The sequence below is a fragment of the Mesocricetus auratus genome, unplaced genomic scaffold (assembly GCF_017639785.1).
Source record: "Mesocricetus auratus isolate SY011 unplaced genomic scaffold, BCM_Maur_2.0 Super-Scaffold_100022, whole genome shotgun sequence".
NCBI lineage: Eukaryota > Metazoa > Chordata > Mammalia > Rodentia > Cricetidae > Mesocricetus > Mesocricetus auratus.
Genome location: NW_024429203.1, coordinates 28,098,940 through 28,112,258, shown reverse-complemented (window position 1 = coordinate 28,112,258; position 13,319 = coordinate 28,098,940). Strand labels below are relative to the sequence as shown.

The following is a 13,319-nucleotide window of genomic DNA, read 5'->3' as shown; positions in this document are numbered from 1 at the left end:
TTCTAGCAGCTGAACTGAACTGTTTTCCCAGGCTTTCTATACAGCCATCTCAAAACCCTTAAATTGTTTCTGTGTGAATCAGTAACCAAAGTGAGTCTCCCAATTCCGCTACTCAAGATCTTCAGCTCTCAGTAAAAGACTCTAACTCTATTAGATCCATCTGCTACATTCAGCAGCCTGTTGAGGTCTTGTTAAATATTTATTCCATCACCTGTCTAATTTGGGGGGGCTCCCACTTTAGTTAGGAGTAGATTAGTAAGTGTGCCATGTAGATGTCATCCAAGTTAATGAACTTGACGGAGACACAGCCACAGGGCAGAACACTAGAAACTCCTTCCAAGCTGGTGTCTGATAATTAGTGGACTTACATTAAAACTGTTAAGCAACCTGAGAATTCACATGGAGGTCTGGAGCTCTCTAAAGGATGGTGTGCATTGGTGAGTAAGGACCTGGGCCTTATGGGTTTGGTGGGTCCATCCTTTTAGTTTTTCTTCCCTGAATGCTGAGGCTTTGCTGGACTCCTTAAAAGGGTACCTCATTGGAAATGCTGAGAGTTTGAAGACAGCCCATTCAAAGTTTTGTGTTTTTCCCCCCAATGGCTCTTTGCAGACTGTGTGAAGCATTGCTGTCGTTTCTTGACTTCTCAGACAAGAAAGCCAATACAGCCATTGGACTGCTCACAGATTTGACTCTAGAAGAAAGGTAATTGTTTTGCTTTGTTTATATGAACTGACAATTCTTCAACCGATATTAAACTTTATGGCCTTTGGAAAATGCCACCACCTATATCAACTAGAAAAATCTCTAGATGAGCATTACAAGACATGTTGAGTAAGGACACTGATGGCTTCTGGAGGGCTATGGCCATCCATTCTCATCCCAGCCCCTCCAGGTGGAGGGTGACCCAGTCTCAGTGGGCATGGAAATCACAACACACAGTTATCCCTTGGTTCTGTTAATTAGGCATCTGTGGATTCAATCAACCACGGATCAAAAGCACTTCCAAAAGCCTCTGGACTGAACATGTACAGGCCCCTTTCTGTATCATTCCCTAACCAGTACATAGTGTGTGTTTACATTGCTTCAGTACCATAGCTACAAAATGCTAAGACATGGCTCAAAGTTCCCAGGAGGTCATAAATAGGTTATATGCAAATTCCGTATCATTCTATAGAAGGCACTTGGGCATCTGCACAGCTTGGTATTTGTAGGGTCCTGGGACCATTTTCATCCAGACAACAGGTGGGTGGCTACTGAAAACAGTGTTTCTTGCAGTGAGCATGCCAGCTGTGGCTCAGGGACGCTTCCTGCATCTTGGTCAGTACCTGGTGCATAACAGCTTCTGGGAAATCTGTGTTGAATGAATATATGTGAGCAAGTAGAGGAGAATGAACAGGAAAAGGCAGTCTCCTCTTTGGTTCCCAGTAATACTGATTAGCTATCTCTTCTTGCCTATTTGCTTTGTTTTCAGTTGCTGGGGGAAGATGGTAAAAATCCTAGAATTTTATAATTGTTACAAATTCTTAAGTCATTTCTTATGAGCTTTTAAAACATTCATTGCACCCGTTATGAGTCTTTCCTGGAAACAGTCATGGAAGAAAGAGCTAATATGCTCACAGGTGGGCCAGCTGGTGGTGGGGGGTGGGTAGCACAGACTGTTACCTAGCATGTGGTGAAGTGTGTCTGGGCCTTCCCAGCAGCTGTGATTAGTGAACGCATGTTCACTGTTTCCCACCTGCACTGGGCACCTGGGACACACAAACCCAGAGTAAGGCGAAGGGTTACAGTCAACTTGACAGATGCCAGGGAGTTCCAGCTACTTCTGCTTCCAAGAGCTGGTGCCTGAGACCGGCTGTCTGACATCAAAGATTACTCTCTGGGCTTAGAAAAATTATAGTCACGTGATAAAACCAGTGCCTTTGAATTTTAGGCACATAGAATGAATCATGAGTGCACTCTGTAAGTCACGCAGGCCCTGTCTGTAGCTCTCTGACACGTCACCTGAGATTCCAGTCTCGAGATGTATTTTGTGCCATTTTTAAATTATCCTGCCTGGTGCTCTCTTAACAGATTCCAAGTGTGGTTACAGGCCAACCTTCCAGGTGTCCTCCCTGCACTCACAGGTGTTCTGGTGAGCAAACCCCAAGTTCTGTCCTCTGTGGCAGATATTTCTTTGCCAGGACAGAGCTGTTGAAACACAATTTACATCCCAGCACCCTCGTCGTCTCTCAGCTTGATTAGTCGTTTGTTCACAGCTGGAATTTACACAGTTCTTAGTTATTAAAACAGCTGCAGACACGACAAATAGAAGCGCCCTTTGGACAGGGCTGGCTGCTGGGGGTGGGATGCTACATGTGGGCTGCATCTTATATGACAGTAGGGAGAGAGTGCTCTCCATCAGGGTTCTCCTTAGCATGAAGTAGTGTCTCCAGGACAGGGTGTGACTTTGTCCCCTGGATGGAAGTCACCCCCATCAGGACAAGGGTAGCAGTGTGAGGAATGAAGCAAGGGCTCTCCTTAGGGAGCATGCTGTGTCTGTCGAACCATAAAAAGTTTAGAAAACCCCAGGGGGGGCATAACCACTCCCCAAGATTTGCAGCTGGTTGGTGTAGAAGCCAAGCGTATAACTCCATAATGTGACCAGAGTGACTTCATTGATGTCACTGTGTGACATTAGGTTAGGTGTCTGGTTCCTAGCCTTTTGGTAAGCCAGGGACACTTCTAGAAAGGCCTATGGCATCACTCATCTGCTGTCTGATACATCACTTCCTCTGAATTCATTTGTAGAAGCGAGAGCCCAAGTTAACGAGCCCCTCAGCCCTCTGCCAGTGCATTGCCCTGATGGGGAACATCAGTGCTGAGCCTACTGCCCGAGGACACATGATGGCCTGTGAAGAATTTGGGGATGCCTGTTTGGAGCTCCTGGTATCACAGCCTTTCTATTCAAACTTGGCCTCCAGTCTTCTTTGTGGAATACTGGCTTTTCTTATAGTTACTCTGTTTCCCAGGAACTAGAGCCCCTTTAACTTATTCCCACTATAGCTATAGGCTTGATGGGGTGGCAGCCTTCAAAGTCCTCTAGATTAAGTATCCCTGACTTCAGAGAGATTTTGAAGCTTTTCTGATGGAGCTGACCATCCACATCCATAGTCCAGTCTCCAGAGCAAATCCAGGGCCTGCTGAGTCTGAGTGCCAGAGCCAGGGTGCCTGAGACACTTTCTATTGCTCCCAAACTGACCTTAATCCTGAGAAGTGGTGTCTGTGCTTTCACCATCATTTAAGTCCGTGATATTGACAATAGAGGGAGTACGAGCGTCTGAAGACACTTGTCTAAGGGAAGAGATGACCACGGCAAGCTGCAAAGCAACAAAACGGTTGATTGCCTTGCTTTGTTTCCAGGTCAAGTGTGAGGAGGACATGGACCTGTTCAGAGAGGTCACATATACCCTCCTAGGACTCATCATGAACTTGTGTCTTGAGGTTCCCTTCCTTTCTGAGGTACAGTGTCACCTTCCCTGGACCCCTGGGACAGACTTGTTGTGTTGGCTTGTTCATGTGTGCACAAAGCGAACAGAAGCATGTGGCCCTGAACAGTAGCAGTCTGGGGATACAGAGGGCTGGAGGGATGCTCTGTCACTTTGCTAGGGGCAAGAGTCACTCTTGTCTTCATCCAGAAAGCTGTCCATGTGGACAGAGCATGCAGAGCCAACAGGGTCTGCATTTCAAGAGTGAAATAAACTATGTCCTCTGCTATGGAATCACTGTCCCGAACCAGAAGAGACAGATATGGGAGCAATAAAAGGATCCCCTGTGGGAGAAATACAGGCATGGGTGTTGCCGTACCCAGAGGGAGTGGTTGGCTCTGTCTGATTGCTTGGAAGACACTCTACAGAGGATTCTGACTATCGGGCTGTAAACACACCTCCCCTCTTCCCCTTGTTTGTAGATGTGGGCCTCGGAGATGAGCCGCAAATGCCTATCTCTACTGAACAGCCAGGATGGAGGAATCCTGACAGTAAGTTTCTCAAAACAGTGGACTAACTTTCCTGCTCTAGTACTATTTTCATGTTAATAGGCACCACCTTTGAAATCGCTGTAACCCTGAGGTATAGTGTGGGTGGACTTCTCAAAGTCATGTCCACAAACACACAAATCAAAGATTTTACCTTCAATCTGAGAGGATTTGGTGACTGCTCCCCACATGTGTACATGTGAACCTTGTAGACTCCAGGAACCCAAGTTAATAATCTCTTGACTGTGTGGTCTAGAAGCTAACCAGTGGACACAATATTTCAAGAGATCCTTTGGAAGCCTATGCTAGAATGACTTTCTTAATTCTGTTCTAACACTTGACTAAGAAAACCAAAGGTGGTCCTGTGATTAGGGCAGTGCCCATGAAGAAGAATGTTAACATGGTTCAGGAGCCCTTGGGTCGCCATCCTAGGATGCGCTCTTCACTTACTCATTTTATATCAGTTGCAGGACCTAAAGCCTAGACAGACAAGGTGACATTCAGGACAGGTGTAAGAAAATATCCCTTTAAAAACAGCAGGCAGAGGGATTGGCTTCAGAACTCCCTAAGTTGTCCTCTGACCTGACCTCCACATGATCATTGTGGCACGCTTGCGCACGCACACGCGCACGCGCGTACACACACACACACACACACACACACACACACTAAACAATTGTAATTTTAAGACTTTTAAAGTGAGATGGGGGGGAAGCAAATGAAATCTCCCAGAAAGTTGAACCAAAAGTCAGAGATTTGGAAAGATAAAGATAAATGAAAACTGAAAATTCCAAAGGTCGGTCCTGGAAGTGGAGCATCTTCTAATGAGGACGCTCTTGATTCTGAGATCCAGAAGGCATCCAGGAAGGACTGACTCTCAGGGTCAAGCGGGCTGACCCTGTACAAAGCTGAAGTACACTGGGCCTCTGTGCCAGGAAGCAGTATTTCTAGCCCTTTAAGTTGCCAACCTGGCAGGTTTATTAAAAATGGCCTATGTTTGCTATGTGTTCTTTGACCATTATATTATTCAAAAACCAAGGAACAGATTTTGCTTCCAATACTAATGATTGCTTTTGCCTCACTAAACTCCTCCCCATTAGCCTTTAAAGGTCATCAGCGTGTCTGGAAGGGGTGTTTAGTCATCGTCTTTGTGTTCCCTCAGAGAGCAGCAGGCGTTCTGAGCCGGACCCTCTCTTCCTCCCTAACCATCATGGAGGAGGCGCTGACAGCAGGAGTGGTGAAGAAAATGATTAAATTCCTGAGGGTAAAGTAACTGACTCCACTATTTACAACTTCTCAAATGCCCTGAGATACCTGTTCAACTCAGAGGGCTTTGTCCAGCTCATGTACTGAGATGTTATCCCTGCCAAACTAGAGAGCCTCTTCCTCCTGTCACCTGGACAGTACCCTGAATAGCCACAAAACTGTTGAATGCATAAGCAAATTGTTCTTCAGCTACAGTGATAAAAATTGCTTGCCCTCCTAGCCTAACTTTGAAACATGGTCTCTGCCACTGAACAAGGTGCTTTGAATGGCTTTCTGCAAGGTTTCTTAGGCCACGTATTTTGTTTGTGGATTCCTGGTACCTTCTCTCCTTATCTGGAATGTATTGGTTCTAACTCCGTTTGTGAACTAACTATGGAGGCGGCAGAGTTGTCATGTAACCAAAGGATGTTGGAATTTCCCAAATGAAATGAGTTCAGTGAATCCAAGAGAGGAACTAGATTCACCTAGAAAGGCAGAACAAATTATCAGACTGCTGCCTCTAGATACCACACATGCTCTGCACAGCTCACCCATGCTAGTGCTGCAAGAGTACAAAGCCCTGGGCTGAGCAGGGCAGGAAGCAAGCTCCAAAGCAGGGTGGATGGGGGAAGGTGCTGCGAGGATAGGGCAGATGACAAGGGGCCAGAATAGAGGAGCTCAGTTAAGACTTGATCAGTACCTGTCATATTTTTTTAACAATTCTTTATTATTTTTAGAAACACTCTTATTTACATATCCATCTCCCCATTCCCTCACCCTCACATCCTCCCATGCTTCCCACCGACCCCCCAACCCACCCACCACCCACTCCCCAGGGATAGTGAGACCCTCCACGGGTGATCATCAAAGTCTATCACATCATTTGGGGGAGATCCGCATCTGGGCTGCAATAGTATCCCTCCATAGAGGAAGGGCTCCCCAAGTCCATTTGTGACCTAGGAATAAACCCTGGCTTCACTGTTAGAAGTTCCGTACACTGCCTTGTCCTCCTAGCTGGTACCCACATTCAGTGGGCTTGATTTGGTTCAATGCTGGTTCCCCTGCTTTACTACTAGGGTCTGCATGCTCTCTTTAGGTCAGGTCAACTGTTTTTGTAGGTATCCCCACTTTCGTCTTGGTTTATTTGTCCATCTCTCCTCCCTCTCCGCAACAGAATTCCAGGAGTATGGCTCAATGCTCAGCTGTGGGTGCCTTTTTCTGCTAGGATCAGCTACTGGGTCAAGGCTTTAGGAATGGTAGCCAAGGTAGTCATCAATCTCATTGTAGGGGAAGGGCATCCAAGGCAGCCTCTCCACCACTGCCTAGATTCTTAGTTGGGGTCATCCCTGTGGATCTCCTACCATTTCCTCTGTGCCAGACCTCTCTCCAAACCTGTACTGGCTCCCTTTATCAAGGCATCTCCTTTCTTGCCCTCCTCTATTCCTCCCCTGTCTCCATCCTCCTGTTCTCCTCCCCCACTTCTCCCTTTCTCTTCTTTCCATATCCCTCCTCTCTCCCCCTGTGCTCCCAATTTGCTCAGGGGTTCTTGTCCCCCTTCCCTTCTTCAGGGGACCATGAGTTTTTCTCTTGGGGTCCTCCTTGTTTTCTAGCTCTTCTAGTGGTGTGAATTGTAGGCTGGTAATCTTTTTCTCTATGCCTAAAAGCCATATATGAATTAGTACATACCATGTTTGTCTTTTTGTGACTGGGTTACCTCACTCAGGATGGTTTCTTCTAGTTCCATCCATCTACCTTTGAATTTCAATATCCCATTGGTTTTTTTCTGCTGAGTAGTACTCCATTGTGTAAATGTACCACATTTTCTCTATCCATTATTCAGTTGAATGGCATCTAGGTTCCTTCCAGGTTCTGGCTATTACAAACAATGCTGCTATGAACACAGTTGAACATATGTCCTTGTTGTATGAATGTGCATTCTTTTGGGTATATGCCCAGGAGAGGAATTGCTAGTACCTGTCATTCTTGCTACAACTTTTGCCATTATGCCAAAGACTGTGAACACATGCACACATGTACATACATACATACACACACACACACACACACACACACACACACACACATCCTGAAGACCCTGATATTGAGGGTAATGATTGTGTAATATTACTTCTTATAATTATCTTAGTTAATGAGTTTTTACAAAGGCTGTCAATCCTTATTCTCCAAAGACAAAAGGACCCAGGAGAGTCATTTGCTTCCCTTTAGGGAAACATTTGCTATTGAAAAGCAGATCATAAAAACCTCCCAGTGTTGTCTGCTGTACTAGGGACAGGCCTGCCTTTCTACCTTGGGAATGGGGCTAGGTTTACAGGTGGGTACAAGTGACATCCTGTCCTTGCTCACCTAAGAAACGCATGCCATTGCTTCATCTAATCGGCTTAGAGAAGCCGAGAAGGCCATGGACACTGTTGTGATGCACACTGAGGTATTCTAGGAAAGAATGATCTTGCTTTTCTGATTTGGTTCTGAAACCTAGACCGGAGGTCAGACTGCATCACGCTATGCCATAAAGACGCTGGCCATCTGCACAAACAGCTGCCATCCAGCCCGGGAAGAAGTGATGAGACTTGATAAAAGTAAGTGACAGTTTCTTTAATGGAGCCCATGCCTCCACCCTAGAAGCTACAGAGGGAGGAAAAATGTAGGCAGCACCACTCCCTTGTAGTGTTTACACAGCAGCTGTCAGTTCATCTCCCATCACAAGGCGCTCCATTGGCCTTTAGGCTGTGCTTGGGTAAAATGCCAGGCAGCTCAAAGATCACAGGGCAGAAGCAAGACAACTCCCTCCCCCATCCCCAAGTTAACCTGGAGTTGTTTCTATAGTGATGCTTGAACTGGCCTAGCACCACCTCTCCTTCTTCATGGATGGAAGGGAAAACAAAGCGCCTTCAACCATCAGAGAACAGTGGGAATTTTGGCATTGGGCTCAACTTAATCCATTAAGAATGCTTCATCAAGTTAATGGGGAGTGTGTGGGATGTCTCTCCATTCATTAGATCAGGAGGCTGCAGGTTCACCATGTGACCAAAGAACGTTCTGATTTCCCCTGATCTAACTTAAGTCCCAAATCCTCTGTAGTTTTAATGGGGGTGTGTGGTCTCCCAGCAGAGAAAGCCTTCTACTTTTCTTCACACCTCCTCATTGCACGCTGAAGGTGACTAACTGGACGGAGCAAACCTTCCTTCTGAAAAGATACACTACCTCTTGGTCAGGCTGACAGGGGATGTCGAGTGTGGACACCTTGAGCACAGACTTTTTTGACACTCAAATCCATATTTAAGACAATCTCATCTGCAGTTGTAGCTGGCCTGGAACCTGTTATGTAGATCATGCTGGCCTCAAGCTCACAGAGATCTACTTGCCTCCACCTCCCAAGTGCTAGGATTAAACCATCACTCAGGCTCCAAAAACCCCTTTTATAAAACCACAGGTTTTTCCTCAGGTTTCTGGAGAAGCTTGCCATCCACCCCTTTGGCCTCTGTTGTCAACCTCTTTAGGCTATCTGTTGGAAGTGCTCCTTGTGTCCATATTTCCTTGTAGAGTTCAACATTTTGATATCGTTGCTTGATTCGGAGGATGAAATTGTGGTGGGCAATGCTGCCCTGTGCCTTGGCAACTGCATGGAGGTGCCCAGTGCTGCCTCGTCCCTGCTGAAGACAGATATTGTACAAGTATTGCTGAAGCTGGCAGGCAGTGATTCACAGAGGACAGCTGTGCAGCTGAACGCAGGCATCGCTCTGGGGAAGCTATGCACAGCTGAGCCCAGGTTTGTTGTGGTCACCACTGAACCAGACCACCCAAATGGTGGTCACATCTCAGAAAGAGTAGGGCAAGCCGAGCACTGTGTGAGGAACTCCATGGGGGTACCTCTGGCCTTCCCCAAGCATGGGGAGGAACCCAAGCCTACAGGGGTCCCCATGAGCTAAGCCCCTGGAAGAAGGGTCCTCTGGGGTACCACAACTTCTAGTCAGAGAAATGGAGTTCATTTGACAGGGTTTGGCCCCACGCATATGGTCACCATCTTCTTGCCATTCCTTCTCCATTTCGCTTACCCCTTTTTCCTCTCCTTAGTCTCTTCTCTCTCCCTCCATCATTCAGCTCTCCAACACTGTGATAAAAAATACTCAAAAGTCCACGTAAAGAAAGACTTCTTTTGTCTTAAGGTTTCAGAGGCTTCGGTCTCCGGTTCCTTATTGCTTTGGGTGTGTTTGCAGCACAGTGCCTTGTGGCAGTGCATACAGGAGGAGCTGTTCTTTCACTGCATGGTGACCGAGAAGTCAAGAAAGACACAGGACGGGCCCAATTCCCCAACTGCCTTTTGAGAACGCCAGTGACCTAAATCCCGCCCACTAAACTCAACATACTAAAGGTTCTGTCACCTTATGATGTGGACTGGGACCAAGGCCTTAGCATATGGACCTTGGAAGGACATCTAATATCCAGACTATAACATACCCTGTCTGCCTTGCCCCTGCTCCTTTTCTTTTCTTCTCTAGTTGCCCTGGAACTCACTTTATAGCTCAGGTTGATCACAATTCCCCTGCCTCTACCTCACTAATGCTGAGATTATGAATGTGCACCACCATGCTTAGCGTCTCATCTTTTTCTTTACTTTTTGGAACACACTTTTATGTTTTTGTTCTCTGTTTTTTCCATTTTCAATTTTTTTATTTCATTTTACATTCCAACCACAATTTTCCCTACCTCGACTCCTCCCACCCACCTCACCTCCCTCCTAGCCCACCACCAATCCACTCCTCCTCACAGGTAAGGGCTCCCATGAGGAGTCAACATAGTCCAACACAATAGATTCATGCAGGGTTGAATCTCCCATGCATTAACATTAAACATGGTATCCCACCAGGGGGAGTGGGCTCCAACAGGCTAGCTTGTGTACCAGGATAATATCGTGGTCCTACTGCCACTGAGCATGGCATCCCACCCTAAGGAATGTGCTCCAATAAGCTAGCTCATGTACCAGGTTTGTATCGGGGTCCTATTGCCAGGGTCTATTTTTTGCTGGTTGATTGACTTGGGTCTAAGCAAATGGAGGACTGTTGAGTGTGGGTAACAGTCCCCTGCTGTAGAGAAAGGACTGCAGAACAGCACTCTGAGGTCACCCAGCAAACCAGGACAAGGGACTTGCACTTGAATTCTGCTCATTAGTTCCCATTTAGTTTGCTCCTGTCCTGGATCTGTTATGTGCTTAATCACCTCGTAGCGTATGTTTTGGGGTGTCCCCCTGCAGCCGTGCCATGCCGTGGTCCCTTGGATAGAAGTAGGGGAGACCTTGAGGATGGGCTTGAGCATGGCTCCTCCCTCACAGATACAGACCTCTCTTTCCTCCCCCTTGGAAAATGAGGGTTTGGATGACACTGAAAGCCCTTTCAAGTTCTCTCTGATTGATCAAGTGGGAGAAAAAGATAAAGTCTCTCTTCCACAGGAAGCCAAGCACATGAGCTCTCATGAGCTCAAAGTGGCAACCTGCTGGGGTGGGACAGAGGGGTTTCCCAAGAATGCAGCCTCATCTGAGCAGGGTGTCACATCTGATGCTCCATAAGTGTTTCTAGTATTGCGTGGGTTCCTGGAGAGCCCGACAGACCCTCTTTGATCTTTAGAGCTCCCCAGTGCCGCCATCACTTCCCCTTTCTCCCTAGAATGACAAGGCCCATGTTCATGGCCGGCCTCAGTCTGAAGAAGGTGACATGTATTGACCTGAATTTTGTGTCCTGATTACCACAGGTTTGTTGGCCAACTGCGGGAGCTTCATGGGATAGAAATTCTCAACTCTACAATGAAATACATGAAGGATTCTTGAGGGACATGGTGCCAGTGTAGAGTCTGTGAACACAACAACTGTGTGCCGTGGGTTATTGCTCTGCTAATAAAGTCTTTTTAAACAACCTCTCCAGAATGTGATGTCTGCTGGGTTTTCACAGCGGGGGCGGGGGGGGGGGGGATCAGGTGGCTAACACAATAGAAACTGCTGCTGCTCACTCTAGCATTCATCATTCGCGTCTCTGCAAGGCTCCTTTGTTTTCTACTGAGGCCAGAAACCAGCCAACCAAAGCTGCATTTCCCAGATGCCCTTGCAGCAACACCACTAGATGAGAACTAGTTCCTGGGGGAAACATGGAAACATCGCGGGTATTTGGCAGTGGCACTTGAATATCTGCCTGCAGTTCTGAGCTCCATAAGAGACTGGTGATAGCACCAGGGAGGCGGCAGCTCCCTGAGTCCCAGCTACAGCTATGGCATGTGCTTTTGGATTCAGTGGGTTGAGTAGTGACGGGTGGCTCTCTGTCAGGGAGCTTTTTTCCAGCCCTGGACCTGGGGGTCAGCATCGCTACTTGGTTGAGTTTACACGTGCCCTGTGTGAGGTGGTTCTGGACTTCTGATGCCGGAGCACAGGCTTCTATTTACCAAAAGCCAAACAATGTCCATTTACGTCCCTAACCTGCCTAATACCTGTTTGGGCCACTCCTAAAGACACTGCTTCCCGCCGGGCGGTGGTGGCGCACGCCTTTAATCCCAGCACTAGGGAGGCAGAGGCAGGCGGATCTCTGTGAGTTCGAGGCCAGGCTGGACCCACAGCCTCCAAAACAATACAGAGAAACCCTGTCTCGTAAATATCAAAAAAAAAAAAAAAAGACACTGCTTCCTTTCCTAAAGCCAGGATCACGTGTGGGCTCCCAGGTGAAAGGTTTAATAAGTTCTTTAGCTTCTAAGTGCCCTCATGGGTTGAGCCATTTCAGGGAAAGAGGCAGGATCTGCACTGTACAGTAAAAGACAAGATTCTCCAAACCAAAGTTCCCAGGATGGTGCCTCCTGCTGCCTGCCCACTGTGTTACGGTGTGTTGTGGAATATTAACTAGGCCAAGAAGTGTTGTGTTTATTTACGTTGCAGATAATAACACTTTAACTGTGTGAAGGTGTGTTACTTTTGTTTATGCTGCAGTTGTTTAATTATGTAAAGATGTGTGGCATTTATTTCACCTTGCCTGCCTAAGGCACCTGATTGCTCTAATAAGCTGAAAGGCCAATAGCTAGGCAGGAAAGGGATAGGTGAGGTTGGCAGGCAGAGAGAATGAATAGGAGAAGAAGGAACGAAAGAAGAGAATGAGAGAGACGCCTGGGACTAGACAGGCAGCCTCCAGCCACCAGACAGGAGAAACAGTGGGCAGTAAGATATACAGAAAGAGGGAAGAAAGGTAAAAAGCCCAAGGCAAAGGGTAGATAGAGAAACAGGTTAAAAGAGCTAGCCAGAAACAAGCCTAAGAAAGTCTGAGCATTCATAACTAGTAAGAAAGAAGTGTGTGCCATGATTTGGGAGTTGGTTGTTGGCTCAAAAGTAAAAGCCTGGTTGGTACAACTGCATGAGTTGCTTAACCTCTCTGAGATTTTCTGCCCCATCAGAAAAACCTAGAGTAATACATATCCAACCTACCTATGTTGTAAAGGTTATACAAGATCCACAATGTTTCCCCAACATTGAGTTAACTGAGTTAAAGGCTTGGTCTCCAGCTTGGAACCATTGACAGGTAGTGGAGACTTCATAAGATCCTAGTTGGAGAGATTTGGTTCACTGAGAGTGTACACTGGAAAAAGCTTGTGGGATCTTGGTTGTTTCCACTTCCCAGGCATGTGATGGGCAGTTTGCTTTGTAGCTTGTTCCTACCATGAAGTGAGGTTCCCACTAAGAGAAGGCTGAAAGTCATAGACCCACGTAGTCGTGAGCTAAAGTCTCTAAAACTATGAGCCCAAACTAATCTTTTCACTGTATTAGTGCATTGTTATGTATATTTGTTTCAGTAATGGAAGGCTGACATTAGAGATGAGGGTATGGTAGGAGCTATACTACTGGACATACGGCAGTTGGAGACTTTGCCTGACATCCTGTCTACTAAGTTTGAGATTTAGGGGGTTGGGGGAGTGGAAAAACTCATGTCCTTTAAGCAAAAAAGAAAACACTCTTCTAGGAAGATTTTATTCAACACACCCCTAAATAAAAGAAAATTCTTCACTGGTAGGGATATCTCTT

At 46.7% G+C, this 13,319-nt stretch overlaps 1 protein-coding gene across 3 annotated transcripts in view; it reads left to right on the top strand.

Moving 5' to 3' along the window:
• Nucleotides 1-11,181, top strand: part of Ttc12 (tetratricopeptide repeat domain 12) — a 44,040-nt gene extending 32,859 nt beyond the window's left edge. For all 3 annotated transcript variants that reach the window (XM_005069497.4, XM_040730172.1, XM_040730173.1), the window contains exons 14-22: nt 610-702; nt 2,071-2,131; nt 2,788-2,925; nt 3,400-3,498; nt 3,947-4,015; nt 5,175-5,276; nt 7,755-7,854; nt 8,819-9,044; nt 11,021-11,181. In XM_005069497.4, the coding sequence (XP_005069554.1) occupies nt 610-702; nt 2,071-2,131; nt 2,788-2,925; nt 3,400-3,498; nt 3,947-4,015; nt 5,175-5,276; nt 7,755-7,854; nt 8,819-9,044; nt 11,021-11,096 (964 nt within the window). In that variant the 3' untranslated portion in view covers nt 11,097-11,181. The remainder of the gene's footprint in view (nt 1-609; nt 703-2,070; nt 2,132-2,787; nt 2,926-3,399; nt 3,499-3,946; nt 4,016-5,174; nt 5,277-7,754; nt 7,855-8,818; nt 9,045-11,020) is intronic.
• Nucleotides 11,182-13,319: the final 2,138 nt, after the last annotated feature.